This window comes from Ornithorhynchus anatinus, chromosome 1 (assembly GCF_004115215.2).
Source record: "Ornithorhynchus anatinus isolate Pmale09 chromosome 1, mOrnAna1.pri.v4, whole genome shotgun sequence".
Taxonomy (NCBI): domain Eukaryota; kingdom Metazoa; phylum Chordata; class Mammalia; order Monotremata; family Ornithorhynchidae; genus Ornithorhynchus; species Ornithorhynchus anatinus.
Genome location: NC_041728.1, coordinates 54,481,854 through 54,503,931, shown reverse-complemented (window position 1 = coordinate 54,503,931; position 22,078 = coordinate 54,481,854). Strand labels below are relative to the sequence as shown.

At 49.5% G+C, this 22,078-nt stretch overlaps 1 protein-coding gene across 3 annotated transcripts in view; it reads right to left on the bottom strand.

Annotated features, from left to right (window-relative positions):
• PPP4R4 (protein phosphatase 4 regulatory subunit 4) overlaps positions 1-5,791 on the bottom strand; it is a 46,778-nt gene extending 40,987 nt beyond the window's left edge. For all 3 annotated transcript variants that reach the window (XM_029060478.1, XM_029060468.2, XM_029060460.2), the window contains exons 1-2: positions 5,453-5,791; positions 3,881-3,954 (exon numbers count right to left, since the gene is read on the bottom strand). In XM_029060478.1, coding sequence (XP_028916311.1) covers positions 3,881-3,954; positions 5,453-5,569 — 191 coding nt within the window. In that variant the 5' untranslated portion in view covers positions 5,570-5,791. The remainder of the gene's footprint in view (positions 1-3,880; positions 3,955-5,452) is intronic.
• Positions 5,792-22,078: the final 16,287 nt, after the last annotated feature.

The window sequence follows — 22,078 nt, the reverse complement described above, 5'->3', positions numbered from 1 at the left end:
AGGATCTGAACCTGCATTGAATTCATACTCCTTGAGAATTAACTGTCCCCTTTTGATTTACCGTTCCAGAAAGAACCCAAGGAGGTCGGACCATGGGGATACCCTCAAATCTTTGTGGAAGCACCTAAGTATGCACTCTAAGGCTGTGAGCAGTCGTATGGGTGCCACTTAAATTGTGGATCTCAGTTCTTATTGAGCTCTATTGTTAGCCCTCACCATCCAATCAATCACATTTATTGTGCACTTACAGAAGGGAGGTCCAAACCCATCTTGGGGTCCAATCTGGATTAATGCATCTGGTCCTTTATTAATGCATCTGGTCCTTTCGCTCTGTTTTCTTCCAACACATTATGCCCATGTGATCATTTGAAATGCCTTTACAGTCTGAGTCCATGGAACATATCGGTCAAGCCTCATACCCAAACACCAAATTCACAGCATTGAAATCAAATCCACATCTCCAGCTTCGATATCTCCACGATCCAAGCATCTCACAGACCCAATTTCACGGTCACCAACTTTTCCAGAGAGGCATACATCGACACCCGACATACTAGCCCCTTCACAATCGTACCATGAAAGAATGATAGGTTTTTGACCAGACCCCTTCCCTAAATCTAAAGAAATGCTTCCGATTCAGAGAGATGTTGCTGACATGAATCAGAGGGGTTAAAATCCTCTGGCATGCAGGCTTCGATCCTCTCACTCTAGAAATAAGTCTTCAAAAACTCTTGTGTTTTCTCTGACACCTGCTTCCAGTACGGTCAGGTATTCAGAACAACTCCATTTTAGCACAGGAAGGAGAAATACCTCTCTTCAGGGCTTAATCACTTCCCTCCACTTGGCATTATGCTGTCACTGCAGCCAACAGCCTCTCTTTTAGGGTTATAACTTCTCTGACTTTATCTAATCCCCTCAATCCCCTTCCCCTAATCAGCCCATCTCCATCCTTCCTTCCCAGAAACACCCTTCATCCCCCTCCCCAACGCCCCCCCAACGGCTCACTCTCATCTGGATCTTATCGCCAAGATCCGCCCTTTCCTCTCCACCCAAACGGCTTTCTTACTGGTATAGGCTCTCATAATATTCCGGCTGGATTATTGTCAGCCTTCTCTCCAATCTCCCTTCCTCCTGTCTCTCCCCGCTCCGGTCTATTCTTCATTCCGCTGCCCGGCTCATCTTCCTGCAGAAACGCTTTGGGCATGTCACTCCCCTTCTTAAAAACCTCCAGTGGTTGCCTATCAACCTCCGCACAAAACAAAAACTTCTCACTCTAGGCTACAAGGCTCTCCATCACCTTGCCCCCTCCTATCTCTCCTCCCCTCTCTCTTTCTACTACTCACCCAGTAGGCTCCGCTCCTCTGCCACCCACCTCCTCACTGTCCCCCGTTCTCGCCTATCCCGCCGTTGACCCCTGGCCCACATCCGCCCACTGTCCTGGAACGCCGTCCCTCCTCACCTCCGCCAAACTCTCTTCCCCTCTTCAAAGCCCTACTGAGAGCTCACCTCCTCCAAGAGGCCTTCCCAGACTGAGCTTCCCCTTTTCCCTCTGCTGCCTCTCTGCCCCCCGCTTCACCTCCCCTCAGCTAAGCTCCTTTCCCCCCGTTTCCCTCTGTTCCTCCCCCCTCCCTTTCCCTCCCCTCAGCAATGTGCTTGTCTGCTCATTTGTATATGTTTTTATTACCCTATTTATTTTGTTAATGAGATATACATCCCCTTGATTCTATTCATTACTATTGTTTTTATCTGTCTGTCTCCCCCGATTAGACTTAAGCCCGTCAATGGGCAGGGATTGTCTTTATCTGTTGCTGAATTGTACATTCCAAGTGCTTAGTACAGTGCTCTGCACATAATAAGCGCTCAATAAATAGTATTGAATGAATGAATGAATCTGACTCCTTCCTGTCCCCTTTCTCTCAGCCCCGGGCAAGTGTTTTCCATGGAACCCCCACTCCGTCTTAAAAAAGAGTCCCTTCATCCTAGACCCTTTCCCGACCCAATCCTCCTCGTCATCCCCAAAACCTAGCTATCCCCAGATGATGTCATCTCAACTGCCGCTTTTTCCCAAGAAGACCTCATTTTCTCCCACTCCCCAACACTCTCCAGGAAAGGGGGAGGATTCAGATTCCTTCTTGGCCCCACCACCTCTTTCACACCCTCCCACCACCCCCATCCCCCTCTTTCAGATTCCCCCTCCTCCAAGCCCCCATCCTCTCCATTGAAATGGTCTTCTCTAAGATCACTGACGACTTCCTACTTGCTAAATCCGAGGGCTTCTACTCCACCCTAATCCTCCTCATCCGCTCAGCCACCCTCTGATGCTGTGGACCCACTGTGGATTCACCGTGAGAGCCTATTTGCTCCCACAGCTTTGACTACCGTTTCTACAGGGCCGATTTCCAAATCCATCTCTCCAGCCCCGACCTCTCCTTTCGATAAGAGGAAATGCAAGACTGACTTCAGAACATGTCGATCAGCCCAGCCTACCTACCCCTCGACCTGGCCAATACAGAAGTCTTCATCTTCCCACCCATTACCTATGTCCTCCCTCTGGCCTGGAACTCCCTCCCACTTCATATATGGCAGACCACCACTCTCCCCACCTTCAAACCCTCAAAGTCACATCTCCTCCAAGGGGCCTTCCCGGACAAAGCTCTCTTTTCTCCAACTCTCTCTCCCTTCTGCCTGTGCAGTTGGAACTGTACCCTTTAATAATAACAATAACAATAATAATAATAATGTAATTTTTCCATTATATTAAAATTAATATTATTACTAATATGGTGCTTGTTGAGTGCTTACTATGTGCCACGCACTGTTCTAAGTGCTGTGGTAGACACAAGTTAATCAGGTTGGACACAGTCCCTGTCCCACATGAGGCTCACAGTCTTAGAGAAGCAGCGTGGCACAGTGGAAAGAGCCTGGACTTCAGAGTCAGAGGTCATGAGTTCGACTCCCGGCTCTACCACTTGTCAGCTGTGTGACTGTGGGCAAGTCACTTAACTTCTCTGTGCCTCAGTTCCCTCATCTGTAAAATGGGGATTAACTATGAGCCTCATGTGGGACAACCTGATTACCCTGTGTCTACTCCAGCGCTTAGAACAGTGCTCTGCACATAGTAAGTGCTTAACAAATACCAAAATTATTATTATTATTAATTCACCATTTTATAGATGAGGTAACTGAGGCCCAGAAAAGTTAAATGAATTGCCCAAGGTCACATAGCAGACATGTGGCAGAGTCATGATTATAACCCAGGTCCTTCTGACTCTCAGGCCCATGCTCTATCCACTAAGCCATACTGTTTCTCTTTAAGCATTTGCTGTTCACCACAATCCTCAGCACCTCTGTACATATCTATAATTTATTTTCATTAAAGTCTGGGCAGGGAACGTGACTACTAATCCTGTCGTACAGTACTCTCCTAAGGGCTTAGTACAGTGCTGTGCACACAGTAAGCGCTCAATAAATACCACTGATTGATTGATGTGAAAACGAACGCTAGACCCTCTCTGTACAGGAAGCTACATGGCCGCATTGGTCTCATGTGAACCGACTGTATGGATTTTCCTTTTTTTTTTTTTTTTTTTGGTGCAGCCGCCTCAGCTTTCACGGGCGTCCGGTGAGTACAAGAGGTGCCATATCTGTGGGGCTGTTTTTGTTTTTCCTTTGTAAAATACTGAAATCTGATAAGTTGAGTCATAAGATAGCTAAATTTGCTCACTTTGCATCTCTTTGCTACTTACAATATAACCCCATCTGGTTTTCCAAAATCAATTCAGTGAATCGGTGCAGAGTTCGAGCAGGCCATTTTAATAACACCCGCTCAGCCCATCCGACGCAGAGAACGGCATGTCATGGGACAGACTTTTCCAAATACCTGAGCAGATAAACGGCCCTCTCGATATCATTCAGTTCTTCATCAACCGTCAGCCTTTCTATCTCTTCCGGCGTCTGTTAAGTGGGAGATACGGGTTATGTAGAAGAGGCACCATCCTCGAGTTGGCTAGGACGGATCTCTGATTTCCCAAATGGCTCGGACTGGAGAGTCATCCATCTACTTGAAACCTTTTTGGAACTCAGCAGGGTGAATCACTGCCGCAGCCTCGGTAGCTACTGTGGAGGGGTTTTTTTTTTTTTTTTGGTTTTAATGAAATCGATTTGGAGGCAAAGAAAGCAGAAATCTTTCGGAGATGAGAGTCCTGGTTTGCCAGAAAAAGGGGGTTGGTTGGGGGAGAACGGGGACGGGAGAGGGGACTCTTGAATCCCCAGCACACACCAAAGCATCCCCCAACTCTTGGTAGAGATATTTTTCCTTCATCTGGGGACTTCGCCCCCACCGCCCTCTCCCCTCTCGTCCCAGCCCTCTGTCCCTCTTGCCTCCTGGCTCTCAACCCCTGGAAACCTTTCCTACCCGACCCCCACAGCCTAGAAAGAAATCCCTTCCTAGCCGACCCTCACTCTGGAGACAGAATTCCCTTCCTACCCGACTCCCACAACCTAGAAAGGAATCCCTTCCTAGCCGACCCTCACAGCCTGGAGAGAGAATTCCCTTCCTACCCGACCCCCATATTCTGGAGAGGAACTCTTTTCCTACTCGACCCCCCACACCCTGGAAGGGAACCCCTTCCTCCCGGGCCCCTCCACCGAAAACTGGAACTGCGGCAACGGAGAGCAGTGAAGAGAGGGGAGTTAGAGGAGGGAATGCCACAGTCCAGGGGATCAAAGGGAAGGGAACCTCACCAAGGAAGTCGGGGACTAACTCCCAACCAAAATTACGGGCCCCGTCCTCCCTCTCCGCTCCCGCACTGTGTTGGTCCGGAGGAAGGCCTGTCCTGGTTCGGTCCGCGGCCCTTTCGGCTGGGAAGGGACCGGCCGTGGGCAGGGAATGGGGCAGGGAATAGGGCTGGGATCGGGGGCCGGGATCGGGGGCTGGGATCGGGGGCCGGGATCGGAGGTTGGGATCGGACGCCGGGATCGGGAGCTGGGAACAGAGAGGCCGGGATCGGGAGCTGGGAAGAGAGGGGCCGGGGGGCTGGAATTGGGGCTGGAATCCGGGGCTGGGATCGGGGGCAGGGATTGGGGGCTGGGATATCCGCGGCTGGGATCTGGGGCTGGGATCAGGGGCCGGGGGCTGGGATCGGGGGCCGGGATCTGGGGCTGGGATCGGGAGCCGGGGGGCTGGGATAGGGGGCAGGGAGCGGGGGCTGGGAAAAGGGTCCAGGGGGCTGGGATCGGGGGCTGGGAAAGGGGGCCGGGGAGCTGGGATCGGGGGCCGAGATCGGGGGCTGGGATGAGGGGCCGGGGGGCTGGGATCCGCAGCTGGGATCTGGGGCTGGGATGAGGGGCCGGGGAGCTGGGATAGGGGGCCGGGGGGCTGGGGGAACGGGGGGGATGGGGGTGCCGGGGTCCGTCCGTCCGTCCGTCCGTCCTCCGGGGGCGATTCCCTGACCTTCAGACTCCTGCGGACCGGCCTCTCGGTGAGCGTCAGGTCCTGCAGGTCCTCGATGTAGCCCAGCAGGCCGTTGGGGCCGAGCTCCATCGCGGGCCGGCGGGCTGTGGGAGGCATGGACCCGCTCCCGCAGCCGCAGCCGAATTCGCACCCGGAGCCGGGCCCCGGCGGGGTGGGAGGGGGCAAGGGACGGGAGGGGGCGGGTGCCCGCCCCGGCCGAGCGCCGCACCCCCGCACCCCCTCCTGCCGCGGGGGCGACGGGCGGGAGGGGCCGGGGGCCGGCGCGCCGCACACTGCGCGGGACGCTCCGCCGGTGGCCGTTGCAGAGCGCGGGGCGGCGGGGACGGGGAAGGGGGGGTGCGGGGAGGGAGGGCAGGAAGGGGAGGGGACGGGAGGGGAGGGGAGGGGAGAGGAGGGGGGCAGCTGTCCCGCACCGGGGAGGCCGGTCGCCCCAACTTGTCCCCAGCCCCAGGGAGCCCTCCGCCTCGCCCTGCACGGACGGAGGGACGGGGGGAGGTGTCCCCGTCACCGCGACCTCCTCCTCCTCCGCTTTTCTTCCTCCTCTCCCTCCTCCCCCCTTCCCTCCTCCCTTCTCCTCCTCCCTCCTCCTCCTGCCTTCTCCTCCTCTTCCTCCTCCTCTTCTCTCTTCCTCCTCCTCCTCCTCCTCCTCCTCCTCCCTTCTCTCCCTCCTCTTTCTTCTCCTCCTCCCTCCTTCCTCCTCCCTTCTCCTCGTCCTCCTCTTCCTCTCTCCTCCTCCTTCTCCTGCTCTTCCTCCTTCTCTCTCCTCCTCTTCCACCTCCTCGCTCCTCCCTCCTCCTTCTCTTCATCCTCCCTCTTCCCTCCTCCTCCTTCTTCCTTCTGCTCCTTCTCTTCCTCCTCTTCCTCCTCCTCTCGCCTCCTCTCTCTTCCTCCTCCTTCCTTCTCCTTCCTCCTCCTTCCTCCTCGATCATCCTCCTCCTCTCCTCCGTCCTTCTCCTTCTCCCTCCTCCTCCTCGATCTTCTCCTCTTCCCCCTCCTCTCTTCTCCTTCTCCCTCGTCCTCTTTCTTCTTCCTTCTCCCTCCTCCCTCCTCCCTTTCTCCTCCTCCCTCCTTGTCCTCGATTTCCTCCTCCTCCTCCCCCTCCTCCCTTCTCCTTTTCCCTCCTCCTTCCTCCTCCTCCCTCCTCCTCCTCGATCTCCTCCTCTTCCCCCATCTCCTCCTCTTCCCCCTCCTCCTCTTTCTTCCTCTTCCTTGTCCTCGATTTCTTCCTCCTCCTCCTCCCCCCCTCCCTTCTCCTTCTTCCTCCTCCCTCTTCCTCCTCCTTCCTTCCCCTTCTCCCTCCTCTTTCTTCCTCCTCCCTCCTTGTCCTTGATTTCCTCCTCCCCCTCCTCCCTCCTCCTCTTCCTCTCTCCTCTTCCCCCTCCTCCTCCTCCCTCCTCCTCCCCCTCCTATCCCCAAGGCGGTTGGAGTCCCTCGGGGTGAGTTGGTTTGGCCGGTTGGCCGGAGAAGGGGCTGAGCCCGTCCCTGAGAGGCATCGGCTCCCAGGAGGGCTCCTCCCCCTCCTCCCCCCCATGTCCATCCCCGGTGTCCACCCCAGGCTCCTGTCCCAGGCAGCTATTACACCCCCCCGAGGAAAGTTTCCCTCCAGAGCAGAGGGGCCTGCTCTTTTTTATTTTTCTTTTGTTTTGAGGGATAGCGGAGGGGTGTGAGGCGGGCCTGGTGGATGTTTTGGGTTGATGGTCCTTTATTTTCTGGATCCTGGCGAATGTTTTTTCCCATTCCATCCCGCCCCGGGGCCGGTCTCTGGGGGCAGCGGACTGTCTGTCCAGTCCTGACACTCCCGGCAAGCTTGACCTGGGCCTCCCAGATAACGCATGGCCACGGCGGCCTCCTGTCCGACACCGGTGGGAGGATGGCACCTGCCTCCAGGGCCAGAATCTGAGACCGAGGCATGGTGACGATCATGATCGTGATAATAATAATCATAATCATTCAACTAGGTCGGGAGAAATCCAACGGGGACTGTCACTCGGGCCAGCCGTGGGGCCTTCAGGTCCGCCTCTTCCATAAAGTCTCTCTGATAATGATAATAATAATCATCATCATCATCTACTAGGACAAGAGAGATCCAGCGGGGAAGGTCGCCCTGTGGGACGGTCACTCCGACAAGCCGATGAGGTCTTCGGGTCCTCTGCCCTAGAGTCTCTCTGATAAAGATAATGATGATAATAATTATCAACGAGGACAGGAGAGATCCAGCGGGGAAGGTCTCTCCTTGTGATGGTCACTCAGATAAGCCGGTGGGGTCTACAGGTCCGCCTCTGCCATATAGTCGATCTGATAATGATAATGATAATCATAATAATCATCTAAGACAGGAGAGATCCAACAGGGAAGATCTCCCGGTGGGACCATCATCTGACAAGCCAATGGGGTCTTCAGGTCCACCTCTGCCACAAAGTAGGATGCCAGGGACTGATGCCCCTCCACCTCACCCTGTATGAAAGTGCCAGCTCCCATCACTCAGTTGCCCTGTGCACGACTCATCTTTGCTCATTCCTCTATACAAGTGCTCCATCCCCGTGCTCCATCCGGCGAGTCCCGCCTAGCCGATAAACTGCATCGCCCTAAAAATCAGGCCTGCGCCGCTATACTCCTATGCTTCTCCCACCCACTCTTTGACTCCCATCCTTCCCAAGTGTACCTCAAGAGGAGATATAACACCATATTTATTGAGAACTTACTGTGAACAGAGCAGTGTATAAGGTCTGGGAAGAGTACAGAAGTGTAGAGGGTTGTGAATTTATATTACAATGGGTTGTTTTGAACAAACAATACTTAGCTGTCCAGCATGGGATTCAGACCCTGATCTGCAACCAAATCCACTTAAGTTCACACAGGTCAAAACAAATTCTACAGTCTTTTCCACATTAATAACCTCCAACTTCCCCCCATAGGGGAGATCTCCTACCTCTTCTCCAACTCCAACCCTCCTACATCCATGCCTCTGACTCTTTCTCCTTTCACCCTCTGATAAATCACCTCCTCTGTCCATTCCCTCCCCATTCCCCCTCTTCAACCTCTCAGTTTCCACTGCTACCTTCTCTGTCCATCCCTCCCCATCCCCCGTCTTCAACCTCTCAGTTTCCACTGCTACCTTCCCCGCCTCTTTCAAACACACCCATTTAACCCTGAACCCCTTAGCACCCTCCCGTCACCACCCCCTCTCTCCTCTGACTGTTCCTCTCCAGATTCCTCGAGCGAGTCATCTACCCCCGCTTCCTCTCCTCAGATTCCCTTCCCCCCACCCCCTGCGCCGTGATCCAGCTCTCACCACCTCGGCTCCACGGAAACCGCTCTCTCTGAGGTCACTGACGATCTCCTCCTGGCCAGAATTGATAGCTTCGACTTGGTTCCGATCTGCCTCTAACTCCTGGGCCACCCTTCCTCCCAGAATCGCCATCTGACCTTCTGGTTCTCCTCCCAGCTCTCCAGCTGCTCCTCCTCTCTGTCTTTTGCCGACTCCTTCTCGGCCTCTTGCCCTGATCGTGAGGGTCACCTGGAACTCCATTCTAGGTCCCCTTCTATTCTCCCTTCCCTTGGACAACCAGTCCACTCCCATCGCTTCTATCACCACCTCCACATGGTCGATTTCCAAATCCACCTCTCCAGCCTGAACCCTCTCCCCCTTCGGGGACCTGCATTTCCTCCTGCCTTTGGAACGTCTCTGCTCAGACATCCCGTCACCACCTCAAAACGAACGCGTCCAAAATAGAACTCTGTGTCATCCCACCCAAATCCATCCTCCTCCAGGCTATCCCATTGCCATCAACGACACCGCCGTCCTTCCTGTCTCACGAGCCCCCTACCTCAGCTTGGTCCTTGACTCACCTCTCTCAACCCGCACATTCCTTCTGTTTCCAGATCCCATCATTTCCACCTTCACAGTATTTCTAGAATCCACCCCTCCCTCTCCCACTGAGGTATCCCACTTGTACTATGTGTTGGCCTCCCCTCCTCCCGCCTTGTCCCTTGCCAGTCCACACTTCTCTCTGCCACCCAGATTCTTCTTCCAAAAACAAACAATAAAAAGTTTGGTTCACATCTCCCGGGTTCTTGAAAAAAGCTGACAGCCAGCTGCCCACTGGTGTCCATTGTTAATTTAAATTCACATCCCTTTACACTTGTGTACTCTCCCAAATGCTCAGGACAGTGCTCTGCACACAGAGAGTGTTCAATAAATATACCATACCTCCTCTCTAGGTACCGCTGGGAATTCTGAACTAGTGAAAATTGTCGTATGGGACGAGAAGATTTAGGTGGGAACTCCTTTATGTGTCAAGCTTGAGTCTCTCTGGAGCTACAATAGAAAAAGAGTTCCAAGAGGAAGATACCTAGATCAACTCCCCAACTTCCACACGATCCACCCAACCTGAAAAAAGAGTAAATTCTTCCATTTCCGAGAATCCTTCTGGCCTTTGGAAAGAAAAAAAAATAAGACGATAAATGTTAGCCAATTCACTGGGACAGTTTCAGAGACTGTGCAAAAACACCTTCTGCCTTGAGGGTCAGGATGGGATAAGGAGTGACCCAAGTGGCATCCTGTCATCTCAGCCTCCAAAGATGGCCAATGGATCGATGTCCAGGTCCCATGAAACACGATCCTTTTAATTGTCATATTGTACTCTCCCAAGCGCTTAGTACAGTGCTCTGCACACAGCACAATTAATGTGACTAACTGACTGATAAGCCGCAACCACTGCAGGCTGGGCTTCCTCTGCCTGCGGAGGCCCATTCCTCCAAAAGAAACAAAGGGGGAGAGTAGTGGCGGAACTTCAACTCGTTTTCCATAACAGAAGGAGAGAATGCTCACCAAGGAGCTCACAGCACAGTAATAGAACAACTGTCATCTCGATTTCCCGACTGCCATGATCCTATAGAGTGCCATGATCGGTGACCCACTCCAGGCAGGGAGTGAGATGAAAAAAATCCTGATCACAGCAGAATCTGTAGGGCATGGACAATGCCTCATCAGAGCAAGGCAATTCTTTGATGGAACCAAGTTGGCGTAAGCTTCCCGGAACTTGGATGGTTTGGCAATGGTTTCTCACTGGCCAAGCTCTCTCAAAAATTCTCTGGTCAGGGTTGGGTGGAATTAGTTTTTTCACAGGTCTAGATGTATGGGACATTCCCTTGAAGTGAAAGAGAGAAGAGTTTGAGAAAAACTCAGAAAAGTTCATCCCGTGCCCTAGTATAACCAACTGATGATTTGAATAATGGGGCCCCCCATACTGTGCATCACAAAACCCTGAGGACCTACGGGGTGATCGTACATGAGCCCAGGAGGATCGACTTTTGGCTTGAGCCCATTTCCCAAGTATTAGGTCTCCTTGCCAACCCAGACGGCCTCCAGAAACACCCAGGAAGATTTCCCTGTCAGCGAAAATCTCAGTATTCTTCACAGTCAGGTTGGTAGATGGCACGAGGGTGGAGCACAAGAACAAAGTTTCACCGCCAGGAAGGCACGAGCCGAGATCTGATGCACGGCCTGTAGCTGAAGATTTGGAGCAATAGGCCACGTGTGGCCTGGGATGTCTTGCAGTTTTGGTTGCAGGGACGGTGTCCCACCCTCGCTTCCAAGTTCCACCTTTCTAGCTCAGGCAGTCACGAGATAGCATTTGACCTTGAGATGGTGGGGGCCCCAGTTCACCTTGAAACAGTCATGCAGGAGAATAGGAAAGGTCAGGAAAGATAAGGAGTTAAGAAAGATGGCAGTGGCAATGTGGAGAACAGTGATAGGGAGAAGGAGTCACGAAGTGTTCTCCTCTAAATACACTATTCCTTTCAGCCCAGGATAGGCCATGAGCTCTCACTTAAGTCAAACTGACCCATCAGTCTGTCAAAAGGCCTATGGGAGCCTAACCCTGGCCTGCTGGTGGGCCCCATTACAGCAAACAGTTTAGATGAGGAACAATGAGCGTATATGGGGAGCAAGGTGTGAAAAGGGGAAAGAGACACTTACTTTTAGATCCTCTTCAACTGTCCATCATCTCCAAGTTGCTTTTCATTCTCATTCCAGTCAATGATCTTTATTGAACACTTACTGTGTATAGAGCACTGTACTAAGCATTTGAGAGATAACAAGACAATTCCAGTATAAATATTCCTAGAGCTATGGGGAGGGTGGACAAAATTCCTGAAGTTCTAATTGCAGCTCTGCCACTTACCTGCCGGGTGACCTGGTTCAAGTCACTTAACTTTTCTGGATCTCGGTTTCCTCAGTTGCCTCCTTCCTAGTTAGGTGGCGAGGCCCGCATGGGATAGGGACTGTGTCCAACCTGATTAATTTGTATCTATCTCAGTGCTTAGAACAGTGCTTGACACTTAGCCCTGTGGGATCTTGGGCCAACAGGAAGTTGCTATCTGCCAGGGATGAAAACTTTCCCCACCTCTAGACCCCAAGTCCTCATGAACTACCAATTCTGTTCTACGGTACCCTCCCGCATACTCAGTACAGTGCTCTGCACATAGGAAGCACTCAATACATACCTTTGATTGACTGCTTTCCTGAAAAGAAGGATTGTCTCTTTGTCACCTTTCACTCCCCTAAACCCCTTTCTGACAAGATGTCTCTCCATCCCCCGACGACGTCTGCCAAGGACGTGGAATTCAAAATCGAATGATGGCCATCAAAATCGAACCTGGATGCTAAATCCCTGCTTCCAAACTCTTCTCCGTAAACTTGTCCTCTACCACCTCTGCGCACCCGCCCATGCATGTTTGCCATATTCCCGATGCCAAAGTTCAACTGGAGGGTGTGGGATCTGACAGGCAGATGGCTGAACACAAAGCACTCTATCCTTTCACCGCATAATTCACATGGTGTTTGTTCACTGCCAAGAACGGCCTACAGAGAGCTTGAAAATCTACGAGAGAACAGCAGGCTTTGAAACTCTGTGACGTGCTCTCCGCCTACAGCTATCAAAAACCTGTTACTCTGCCCACGACACGTCACCAGCCCCGGAACAATGGAGTGGGGGAATAATTGGGAAGTCATCCCAGGAGATTACAGGGTTGTTCTTCAGGAAGGGATACTGCTGGCAATCAATCAATCGATGGTATTTATTGAGTGCTTACTAGGCGCAGAGCACTGCGCTCAGCATTTGGGAGAGTACTATACAACAGAGTGGTAAAGTCCCCCAGGATTGGGCACATAGTCAGTGCTTACTAAAGAAATGCTCTACCTATCTAGTGAAAGGTCCTCTTCCTGGAAAGCAAACCTGGATCTGGGAGAATTCATTTGAGGACACCTTCGTTCTTCATTCAGGCCTTTTGAGCTTGACTTTGCTTGCCATGGCTGTCTGACTCTTTTGGGATAATCCAACTCGAGAAGCACTTGTGCTGGGAATTTATGGGAAGATTACCTCAGAGGAGGGCTTGGAACATCCTCTTCCTCATGTGGAAAGTGCTTGCAAAATGTAGACATGGGTCAGAGAGAAAAAATGAAATCAAAACCTTCTTTAGTCTTGATTCTATTTATTTGCAATTGTTTTAATGAGATGTTCATCCCCTTGATTCTATTTATTGCTATTGTTCTTGTCTGTCCATCTCCCCCGATTAGACTGTAAGCCCGTCAAAGGGCAGGGACTGTCTCTATCTGTTACCGATTTGTACATTCCAAGCACTTAGTACAGTGCTCTGCACATAGTTAGCGCTCAATAAATACTATTGAATGAATGAATGAATGAATGAATGAATAGTCAAGAGCGAATTCAGAAACTTTCCCCAAGTATGAACCGATCTGGGATAGAAGAGTGAAAACCTGGCCAAAAGGTCAGACACGGTTGGGACCCTAAATTGGTTTCGACCTCATTTGCCAGACAACACAATAGTCCTCTCCACCTTCCCTGAGAGCAATGGTCCTCCACTGATCTTCAGAAAGACAGAATGGCTCAAGTCTGGACAGTGTCCAGAGAATACCAGCCTAGAAAGCAGGTGTGAGGAAAGGCAAGGAAAGAGGCAGAAGATCACCAATGGTCAAATAACCATCATCCTCCCCACCTTCAAAGCCCTATCTAAATCCCATCTCCTCCCACTTAACCATCAGTCTATGATATTTATTGAGTGATTACTACGTGCCGAGCACTGGACTAAGCACTTGGGGAGAGTACTATACAAAAGAGTTAGTCGAGTCCCCCAGAATACCTATGTAGTACCGTACTTTCCCCAAATGCTTAGTACAGTGTTCAGGACACAGAAAGCTCTCGATAAATATGATCGATTGATTTATTAATAATAATAATAATGTTGGTATTTGTTAAGTGCTTACTATGTGCCGAGCACTGTTCTAAGCGCTGGGGTAGACACAGGGGAATCAGGTTGTCCCACGTGGGGCTCACAGTCTTAATCCCCATTTTGCAGATGAGGGAACTGAGGCACAGAGAAGTTAAGTGACTCGCCCAAAGTCACACAGCAGACAAGTGGCCGAGCTGGGATTCGAACCCATGAACTCTGACTCCAAAGCCCGTGCCCTTTCCACTGAACCACGCTGCTTCTCAGGGCAAACCAGAGATTTATTGCCAAGTCACAGGGGTGAGGGGTGTTTAAAGAAAACTTTTTCCCCTCCTCTTCACACCTCTCCACCCCCTAGACACCCATCCTCCCCAGTCCATTCATTCTGGTCCCCTCCCCCACTGCAACGCAATTTCTATGATAATGGACCTCCCCTTCCCCTCCCAGAACTCTGACTCAAAAACACAGTCAGTTTGTGAATTTTGGCAGAGGAGGTGCCGAATGATAGGAACAGCATAGAACTGGTAGAGTCTGGGGGCAGTACTGAATGTACCATCCGTGAAAAATCTCCAAGAGGCAGCTGGCAACCCCCTTACTGAGGCAAAGAAAAAAAAATCGAAATTTTCTGCCTCCCCGCCTCCACCCCAGAGTCATAATTCCAGAATGGCCAGTCATTATGTGTGCAAGATTCCTCTTTATCCACAAAAAATAAATAAATAAAAAGAGGAAACCCACTCTAGTTCATTTCTCTTCCAAAGACCTCTGAGGGAGGGAAGACCTTTTGTGGGAAGAGGAAATCAGGGGCCCAGAGGGGCTAAGTGACCTGGCCAATTCATGTTAATGTTGGTATTTGTTAAACGCTTACTATGCTCAGAGCACTGTTGGCTGCGGTTGATACAGGGAAATCAATTTATCCCACGTGAGGGGAATAATCCCCATTTCACAGATGAGGTAACTGAGGCACAGAGAAGTGAAGTGACTTACCCACAGTCACACAGCTGACAAGTGGCAGAGCCGGGATTCGAACCCATGACCTCTGACTCCCAAGCCCGGGCTCTTTCCACTGAGCCACGCTGCTTCTCAGGGCAAACCAGATATCAATTAGGGACCAGAGCTTGCTTATCCACTCAATTGCTGATACATGTCAAGTGCTTGCAGTGTACAGACACCGCACTAAGTGGTTGGGAGAGCGCATTTCAGAAGTGTGGGTCTGGAAGATCCCTGCCCTCACGGAGTTTACAGACGGATATGGACATAAAGGGCTACATGGGCCTCTTGCCCAAGGCTGGTAGTGAGCATGGGACACCAACTGCTCTTTCCCTGCTAATGTCTTCATCTGCATTATGTGGGCAGGAGAAGAGATGGTCATCAAAGAAGCAACACCAGAGGTTGAAGTGGAAATCTTTATTTGCCCTCCCATCATTTTGCCCCGATCTTAATCCTGGGAAGGGGCAGTGAGGAGCATCACGACAACAATGATCAGTGGTATTTATTGAGAGCTTACTGTGTGTAGAGCACTCTACTAAGTGCTTGGGAGAGTACACTATAACAGAGTTGGTAGAGTTGAATGGCCTAATGGATAGAGCACGGGCTTGGGAGTCAGAAGGACCTGGATTCTAAAGCCGGCTCTACCACTTGTTCGCTATGTGACCTTGGGCAGGTCGCTTAACTTCTCTGTCTCAGTTCCCTCATCTGTAAAATGGGGATTCGATGCCTGTTCTCCCTCCCACTTAGACTGTGAGCTCCATGTGGGACAGGGACTGTGTTCAACCTGATTGTCTTTTATCTACCCCAGTGCTTAGCAAATAGTAAGAACTTATCAAGTACTGCTTACACCATGCCACACATTAAGCGTTGAGCGCAGTCACTGACCCACAAGAGGTTCACGGTCTGAGGGGAAGGGAGGGTATTTAATCTTCATTTTAGGGATGAGGAAACTGAGGCACAAAGAGGTTGTGACTTCCCAAGTCAAATGGCAGGCAAGGGCAGAGTCAAGATTAGAACCTAGTGAAATGGAGTTAACACGGTCCCTGTTCCGTTTGGCAGAGATCCTGTCGAAGGGTAAAATGAGCAGTCTAGAGTAATAAGGAGCATGAAAAGTTAAAGATTGAGCTATGGGGTTTTTTAATTTTTATATTTAGCCTTGAGTTTATTCCCTATGTGTCTGTCCTTTGTCCTAGCTTTGAGAGCTAGAGACTGAATTCATGTCCATATAATTGTCTTGCTATCGTTCAGTGTCATGCTTCCTGAGCTTAAGGTTATTGATTGATGTCTTGAAAACAGAAGGTTAGTTTCAACGGTCACCTCTCTGCAGGCAGGAGACTAGACCAGATGGATCAGGTGAGGCATTCTGCAGGAAAACGGAACTTTTCTTGTCACCCAACTAAATATCGTTAGCCCACACAGGACTGAGTTTACACACATAGAGCCCAAAGCCTGGGAGTCAGAGGACCTGAGATTCTAACCCCGGCTCCACGGGCCTGCTGGGCCTAATCACTTACTTTTGTCTCTCAGTTTCCTCATGCTAAGAAGACAAGTACTGAAACAGTCTCTAACCTTCATATAGCAGCCCACACATTTTAACTAGTTATGTTGATTTGTCAGGGTTGCATTTATTTTACTTGCGAGGAGATCGCCATGTCAACTCTCTTAAAGCTGATTCATGAATTTGCCAAGAAAATCTAGCGAACCGAGTACCGCATAAACGGCAGCTCGTGCCGGGAGTCATTTATTGCCTTAATTCACTAAAATAATGGTATTTGTTAAGTACTTACTCTGTGCCAAGTACTGCACTAAATATTAGGGTAGATACAAGATAATCGAGTCCCACATAGGGCTCACAGTCCAAGTAAGAAGGAGAACAGATATTGAATACCCATTCTGTAGGTGAGGGAACTAAGGCAGGAAAGTTAAATAATAATAATAATAATGATGGTATTTGTTAAGCGCTTGCTATGTGCCAAGCACTGTTCTAAGCGCTGGGATAGGTACAAGGTTAACAGGTAATCCCACTTTGGGGCTCTTTGAGCAGAGCATTTTCCTCAGTTGTTGGGCAGGGATTGTCTCCCTCTCTTGCCGAATTGTATTTTCCAAGCGCTTAGTACAATGTTCTGCACACAGTAACACTATAAAGATATGTACAAAAGTACTGGGGGGAGAGCAACAGAGCGCTATTGATGCATCGTCAGGATAATAATAATAATAATAGTATATGTTCAGTTCTTACTATGTTCCAGGCACTATATTAAGCACTGGGATGGACACAAACAAATTAAGTTGGACACAGTCCCTGTCCCATGTGGAACTCACACTTAATCCCCATTTTATAGATGAAGTACTGTGGTACAGAGAAGTGAAGTGATTTGCCCGAAGTCACACAGCAGACAAGTGGCAGAGTTGGGATTAGAACCCAGGTCCTTCTGACTCCCAGGCCTATGCTCTATTTACTAGGATGGCTTCTTTCAAAACGATGCCTTTTGCATATTCAAAAAATAAATGGTAATCCATCTATCTAATGAATAAATGCCAGTGAATCAACTCGGCAAATAAATGCCAATTCACCTTTTAATATCTTTTTAACGAGTTAGAGCACTCTGATTGCCACATGAAATAAGGAAAAGGTCTCCAGGATCACTTGTCTTCTGATACTTTTGTGCCAGTTTGTCTTGAGATACTCTAAACTGGAACAGAGAATAGGCTGCTTTTTGGTGCAGCTATTTATGGTTAGAGTAAGGTTTATCAAAGGCATCTTTTTCCATTAAATTGAAAGTGTGCTAATGGGTTTTTTCCTCCCATTTTAGCACAATGGAGGAACAACTCTATTTGTAGAAACCAAGGTTGGCTTAAAAAATCAAGTTCAGGCATGAGCATGGATCGTCAAAATAAGACCAGATCTGAAAAAAAAAACTGGACTACTTTAAATATGTACCGATTAAGTAGGGTGATCTCCTTTGCAGCCATTCGTTTCTGCACCCAAGACAGTAGTTGGCACATAATGGAAACCCAATATTAAAAAATAAAAAACAAACCAACAAATAAAACCATGAAGATTAACTGTTTGCTCTCCCCTTCCCTTTTCACAACCTAGCCTGCACACTTCATTCCTCTAACACCCATCTGTTCGCTGCATCTCGATCTCTGCTATCTCGTCATCAGTGGTGTAATAATAATAATTATTATTGTGGTGTTTGTTAAGCACTTACTATGTGCCAGGCACTGTACTAAGCTCTGGGGTAGCTATAAGCAAATTGGGTTGGACACAGTCCCTGTCCCACATATGGCTCACATTCCCAATCCCCATTTTACAGATGAGGTAACTGAGGTCCAGAAAGTGCAGTGACTTGCCTAAGGTCACACGGCAGACTAGAGGCAGAGTTGGGATTGGAATCCACGGTCTCTGACTCCCGAGCCCTTGCTCTTTCCCCTAAGCCATGCTGCTTAAATCCTACGCCCGACTACTTTGACTGTGAGACTCATGTAGGATAGGGACTGTGTCCCACCTGATTAATTTGTATCTAACCCAGTGCTTAAAACAGTGTTTGGCACATAGTAAATGCCAAAATTAAAACAACGTTGGTAGACATATGGAGAAGCAGAGTGCTCAGTGGAAAGAGCAAGGGCTTAGGAGTCAGAGGTCATGGATTCTCATCCCGGCTCTGCCGCCTGTCAGCTGTGTGACTTTGGACAAGTCACTTAGCTTCTCGGTGACTCAGTTACCTCATCTGTAAAATGGGGATTAAGACTGTGAGCCTCACATGGGACAACCTGATTATCCTGTATCTACCCCAGCGCTTAGAACAGTGCTCAGCACATAGTAAGCGCTTAACAAATACCAACATTATTATTATTATTATGTTCCCTGCCCATAAGGAGTTTAGAGTCTAGAAGAGGAGAGGGACGTTAAAATAAGTTATAGATCAATGATATTTATTGAGAGCTTACTGTGTGAGCTCTTGGGAACGTACAATACAACAGAGTTGCTAGACACATTCCCTGCCCACAGTGAGCTTACGATAGAAAGACAAGTTTAGAGTCTAGAGTTTTGGACGTAAGGACTATATGGGGAAGGATGGGGTTGAATATCGAGTGCTTAAAGCGTACGGATCCAAGAGCATAGACAATGGAGAAAGGAGAAGGTGTAGAGGGGATGAGGTTTTAGCCGGGGAAGGCTTCCTGGAAGAGATGTGCTATTAATAAGGCTCTGAAGGTGAGGAAGTGGTGGTCTATCATAGAGGCAGGGGAAGGGAGTTCCAGGACAGAGGACGGGTAAGGGGTCAGCAGCGAGACAGACGAGATCCAGGTAGAATGAAACGGGTTGGCATTGGAGGAGTTTAAGTGTGCAGTTTGCGTTGTAGTAGAAAAAAAAGTAATGTTATTTGTTAAGCGCTTACTATGTGCCAGGCGCTGTACTAACTGCACCGTATTGTAAGCAAGGGGTTCCATGACATGTTTACAGACTTGGTTCTATGACTTGTCAATGAAGCGGAATGCTCCGAGATGATCCCACGAAGCAGCCGTAGGTTTATGGAATTACCAGATCGGGTCTGGGCAAATGACTGTCATTCAAATTGCAACTCTGGCTCAGCACTCGAGTCTCCTCGTAGTACTTCTGTACAGATCTATAATTTTTTTTTAATGACTGTCTCCCCTGCAAACTTTAAGCTCCTTGTGGGCAGGGAATGAGTCTACCAGCTCTGTTGTATTGGACTCCCCCAAGTGATCAGTACAATGCTATGCACAAGTGAGGGAGCACTAATTAGAAATGTGTGAAAGACAATAATAATAATAACGCTATTTGTTAAGCGCTTACTATGTGCCAAGTACTGTTCTAAGCGATGGGGCAAACACAAGGTAATCAGGTTGCCTCATGTGGGGCTCACAGTCTCAATCCCCATTTTACAGATGAGGTTACTGAGGCCCAGAGAAGTTAAGTGACTTGCCCAAGGTCTCTCAGCAGACAAGTGGCAGAGCTGGGATTAGAACCCACGACCTCTGACTCCCAAGCCCGTGCTCTTGCCACTAGGCTCTTCAAAAGTTGGGCCGCTTCCTATAATTAAGGTAGAGTACAGTCGATTGTATTTAGTGCACTTACTTTTTGTATTTACTTTTTGTATTTACCTTTTGCATTTACTTTTTGTAGGGCGCTGTACTAAGTGCCTGGAAGACAATTGGTAGACACGTTCCCTGCTCAGGAGCTTACAGTTTCTATAAGCTCCAAGATGGAGGATTTTAGAGTTAATAGGGGGAGACGGACATGAAAATAAATGAATTCCAGATATGTACATAAGTGCTGTGGATGGGGTGAATGAAGGATAAAGGTCCAAGTGCAAGGGGGGAGATGCAGAAGGGAGAGGGAGTCAGAGAAATAACGGCTTATTTGGGGAAGGCCTTTTGGAGGAGATGTGATTTTAATAAGCAGCGTGGCCTAGTGGCAAGAGCACGGGCTTGGGAGTCAAAGGTCACGGGTTCTAATCCCAGCTCCTCCACTTGTCTGCTGTGTGACCTTGGGCAAGTCACTTCACTTCTGTGCCTCAGCTACCCCATCTGTAAAATGGGGATTGAGACTGTGAGCCCCATATCTGCCTCCCCCACTCTAGACTGTGAGCGCCTCATGGTCAGGGAATGTCACTCTTTATCGTCGCACTGTACTTTCCCAAGTGTTTAGTACAGTGGTCTACACACGGTAAATGCTCACTAAATACGATTGAATGAGTGAATGTGAAGTGTTTCAGGCTCATGGGCTTAATCAAGAAGCAGCATGGCTCAGTGGAAAGAGCCCGGGCTTGGGAGCCAGAGGTCATGGGTTCGAATCCCGGCTCTGGCACTTGTCGACTGTGTGACTGTGGGCAAGTCACTTCACTTCTCTGGGCCTCAGTTCCCTCCTCTGTAAAATGGGGATGAAGACTGTGAGCCCCACGTGGGGCCACCTGATTCGCCTGTGTCTACCCCAGCGCTTAGAACAGTGCTCTGCATATAGTAAGCACTTAACAAATGCCAACATCATCATTATTATGATTATTATTAATCCCCATTTTGCCGATGAGGTAACTGAGGCACAGAGAAATGAAGTGACTTGCCCGAGGACACACAGCACTGGGAGCTGGGATTAAAACCCATGACCTTCTGATTGCCAGGGCCTGCTCTATCCACTATGCCGTGGGCAGAGAATATGTCTGTTATATTGCTTAGGATGGTGCTTTAGCCGCAGTAAGCTTTCAGTAAATACTATTGAATGAATGAACGAATGAGTGAATGAATGAACGAACGAACGAATGAATGAATGAACCAGTGAGTGAATGAATGGATGAAAGAACGAGTGAATGAATGAATGAATGAATGAATGCACGAGCGGATGAATGGCTGAATGAACGAACGAGTGAATAGATGAATGAGTGAATGAATGAACGAATGAATGAGTGAATGAATTGATGAATGGCTGAATGAATGCACGAGCGAATGAATGAATGAACGAGTGAATGAATGAATTGATGAATGGCTGAATGAATGAACGAGCGAATGAATGAATGAACGAACGAACGAGCGAGCGAATGGGTGAATGAATGAATGAATGAATGAATGAACGAATGAACGAACGAGCGAACGGGTAAAAGAATGAACGAGCGAATGAATGAATGAATGAATGAATGAATGAATGAACGAACGGGTAAATGAATGAACGAGTGAATGAATGAATTGATGAATGGCTGAATGAATGCACGAGCGAATGAATGAATGAATGGCTGAATGAATGCACGAGCGAATGAATGAATGAATGAATGAACGAACGAACGAACGAACGAACGAACGAACGAACGAACGAACGAACGAACGAGCGAACGGGTAAATGAATGAACGAGCGAATGAATGAATGAATGAATGAATGAATGAATGAATGAATGAATGAATGAACGAACAAACGAACGAACGAATGGGTAAATGAATGAACGAGCGAATGAATGAATTGATGAATGGCTGAATGAATGCACGAGCGAATGAATGAATGAATGAATGAATGAATGAACGAGCGAATGGATAAATGAACGAGCGAATGAATGAATGGATGAAGGGCTGAATGAATGAACAAGTGGATGAACGAACGAACGAACGAACGAACGAACGAACGAACGAACGAACGAACGCCCGAACGCCCGAGTCGAGGCGTAGCGGCGGGAGCAGCCGGCAGGGGGCAGCAGGGGGCGGCTGCGCGGGCAGTGTCTCCGTGCGTCCGCATAAAGTTGCTTTTGTTTTGAAGGGGCGGGGCTGGCGGCGGGGCTGGCGGCGGCGGCGGCGGCGGCGGGGCGGGGCGGGGCGCGGCCGCGAGGGGGCGCTGTCCTGGGCCTCGCGGCGGGGGCGGCG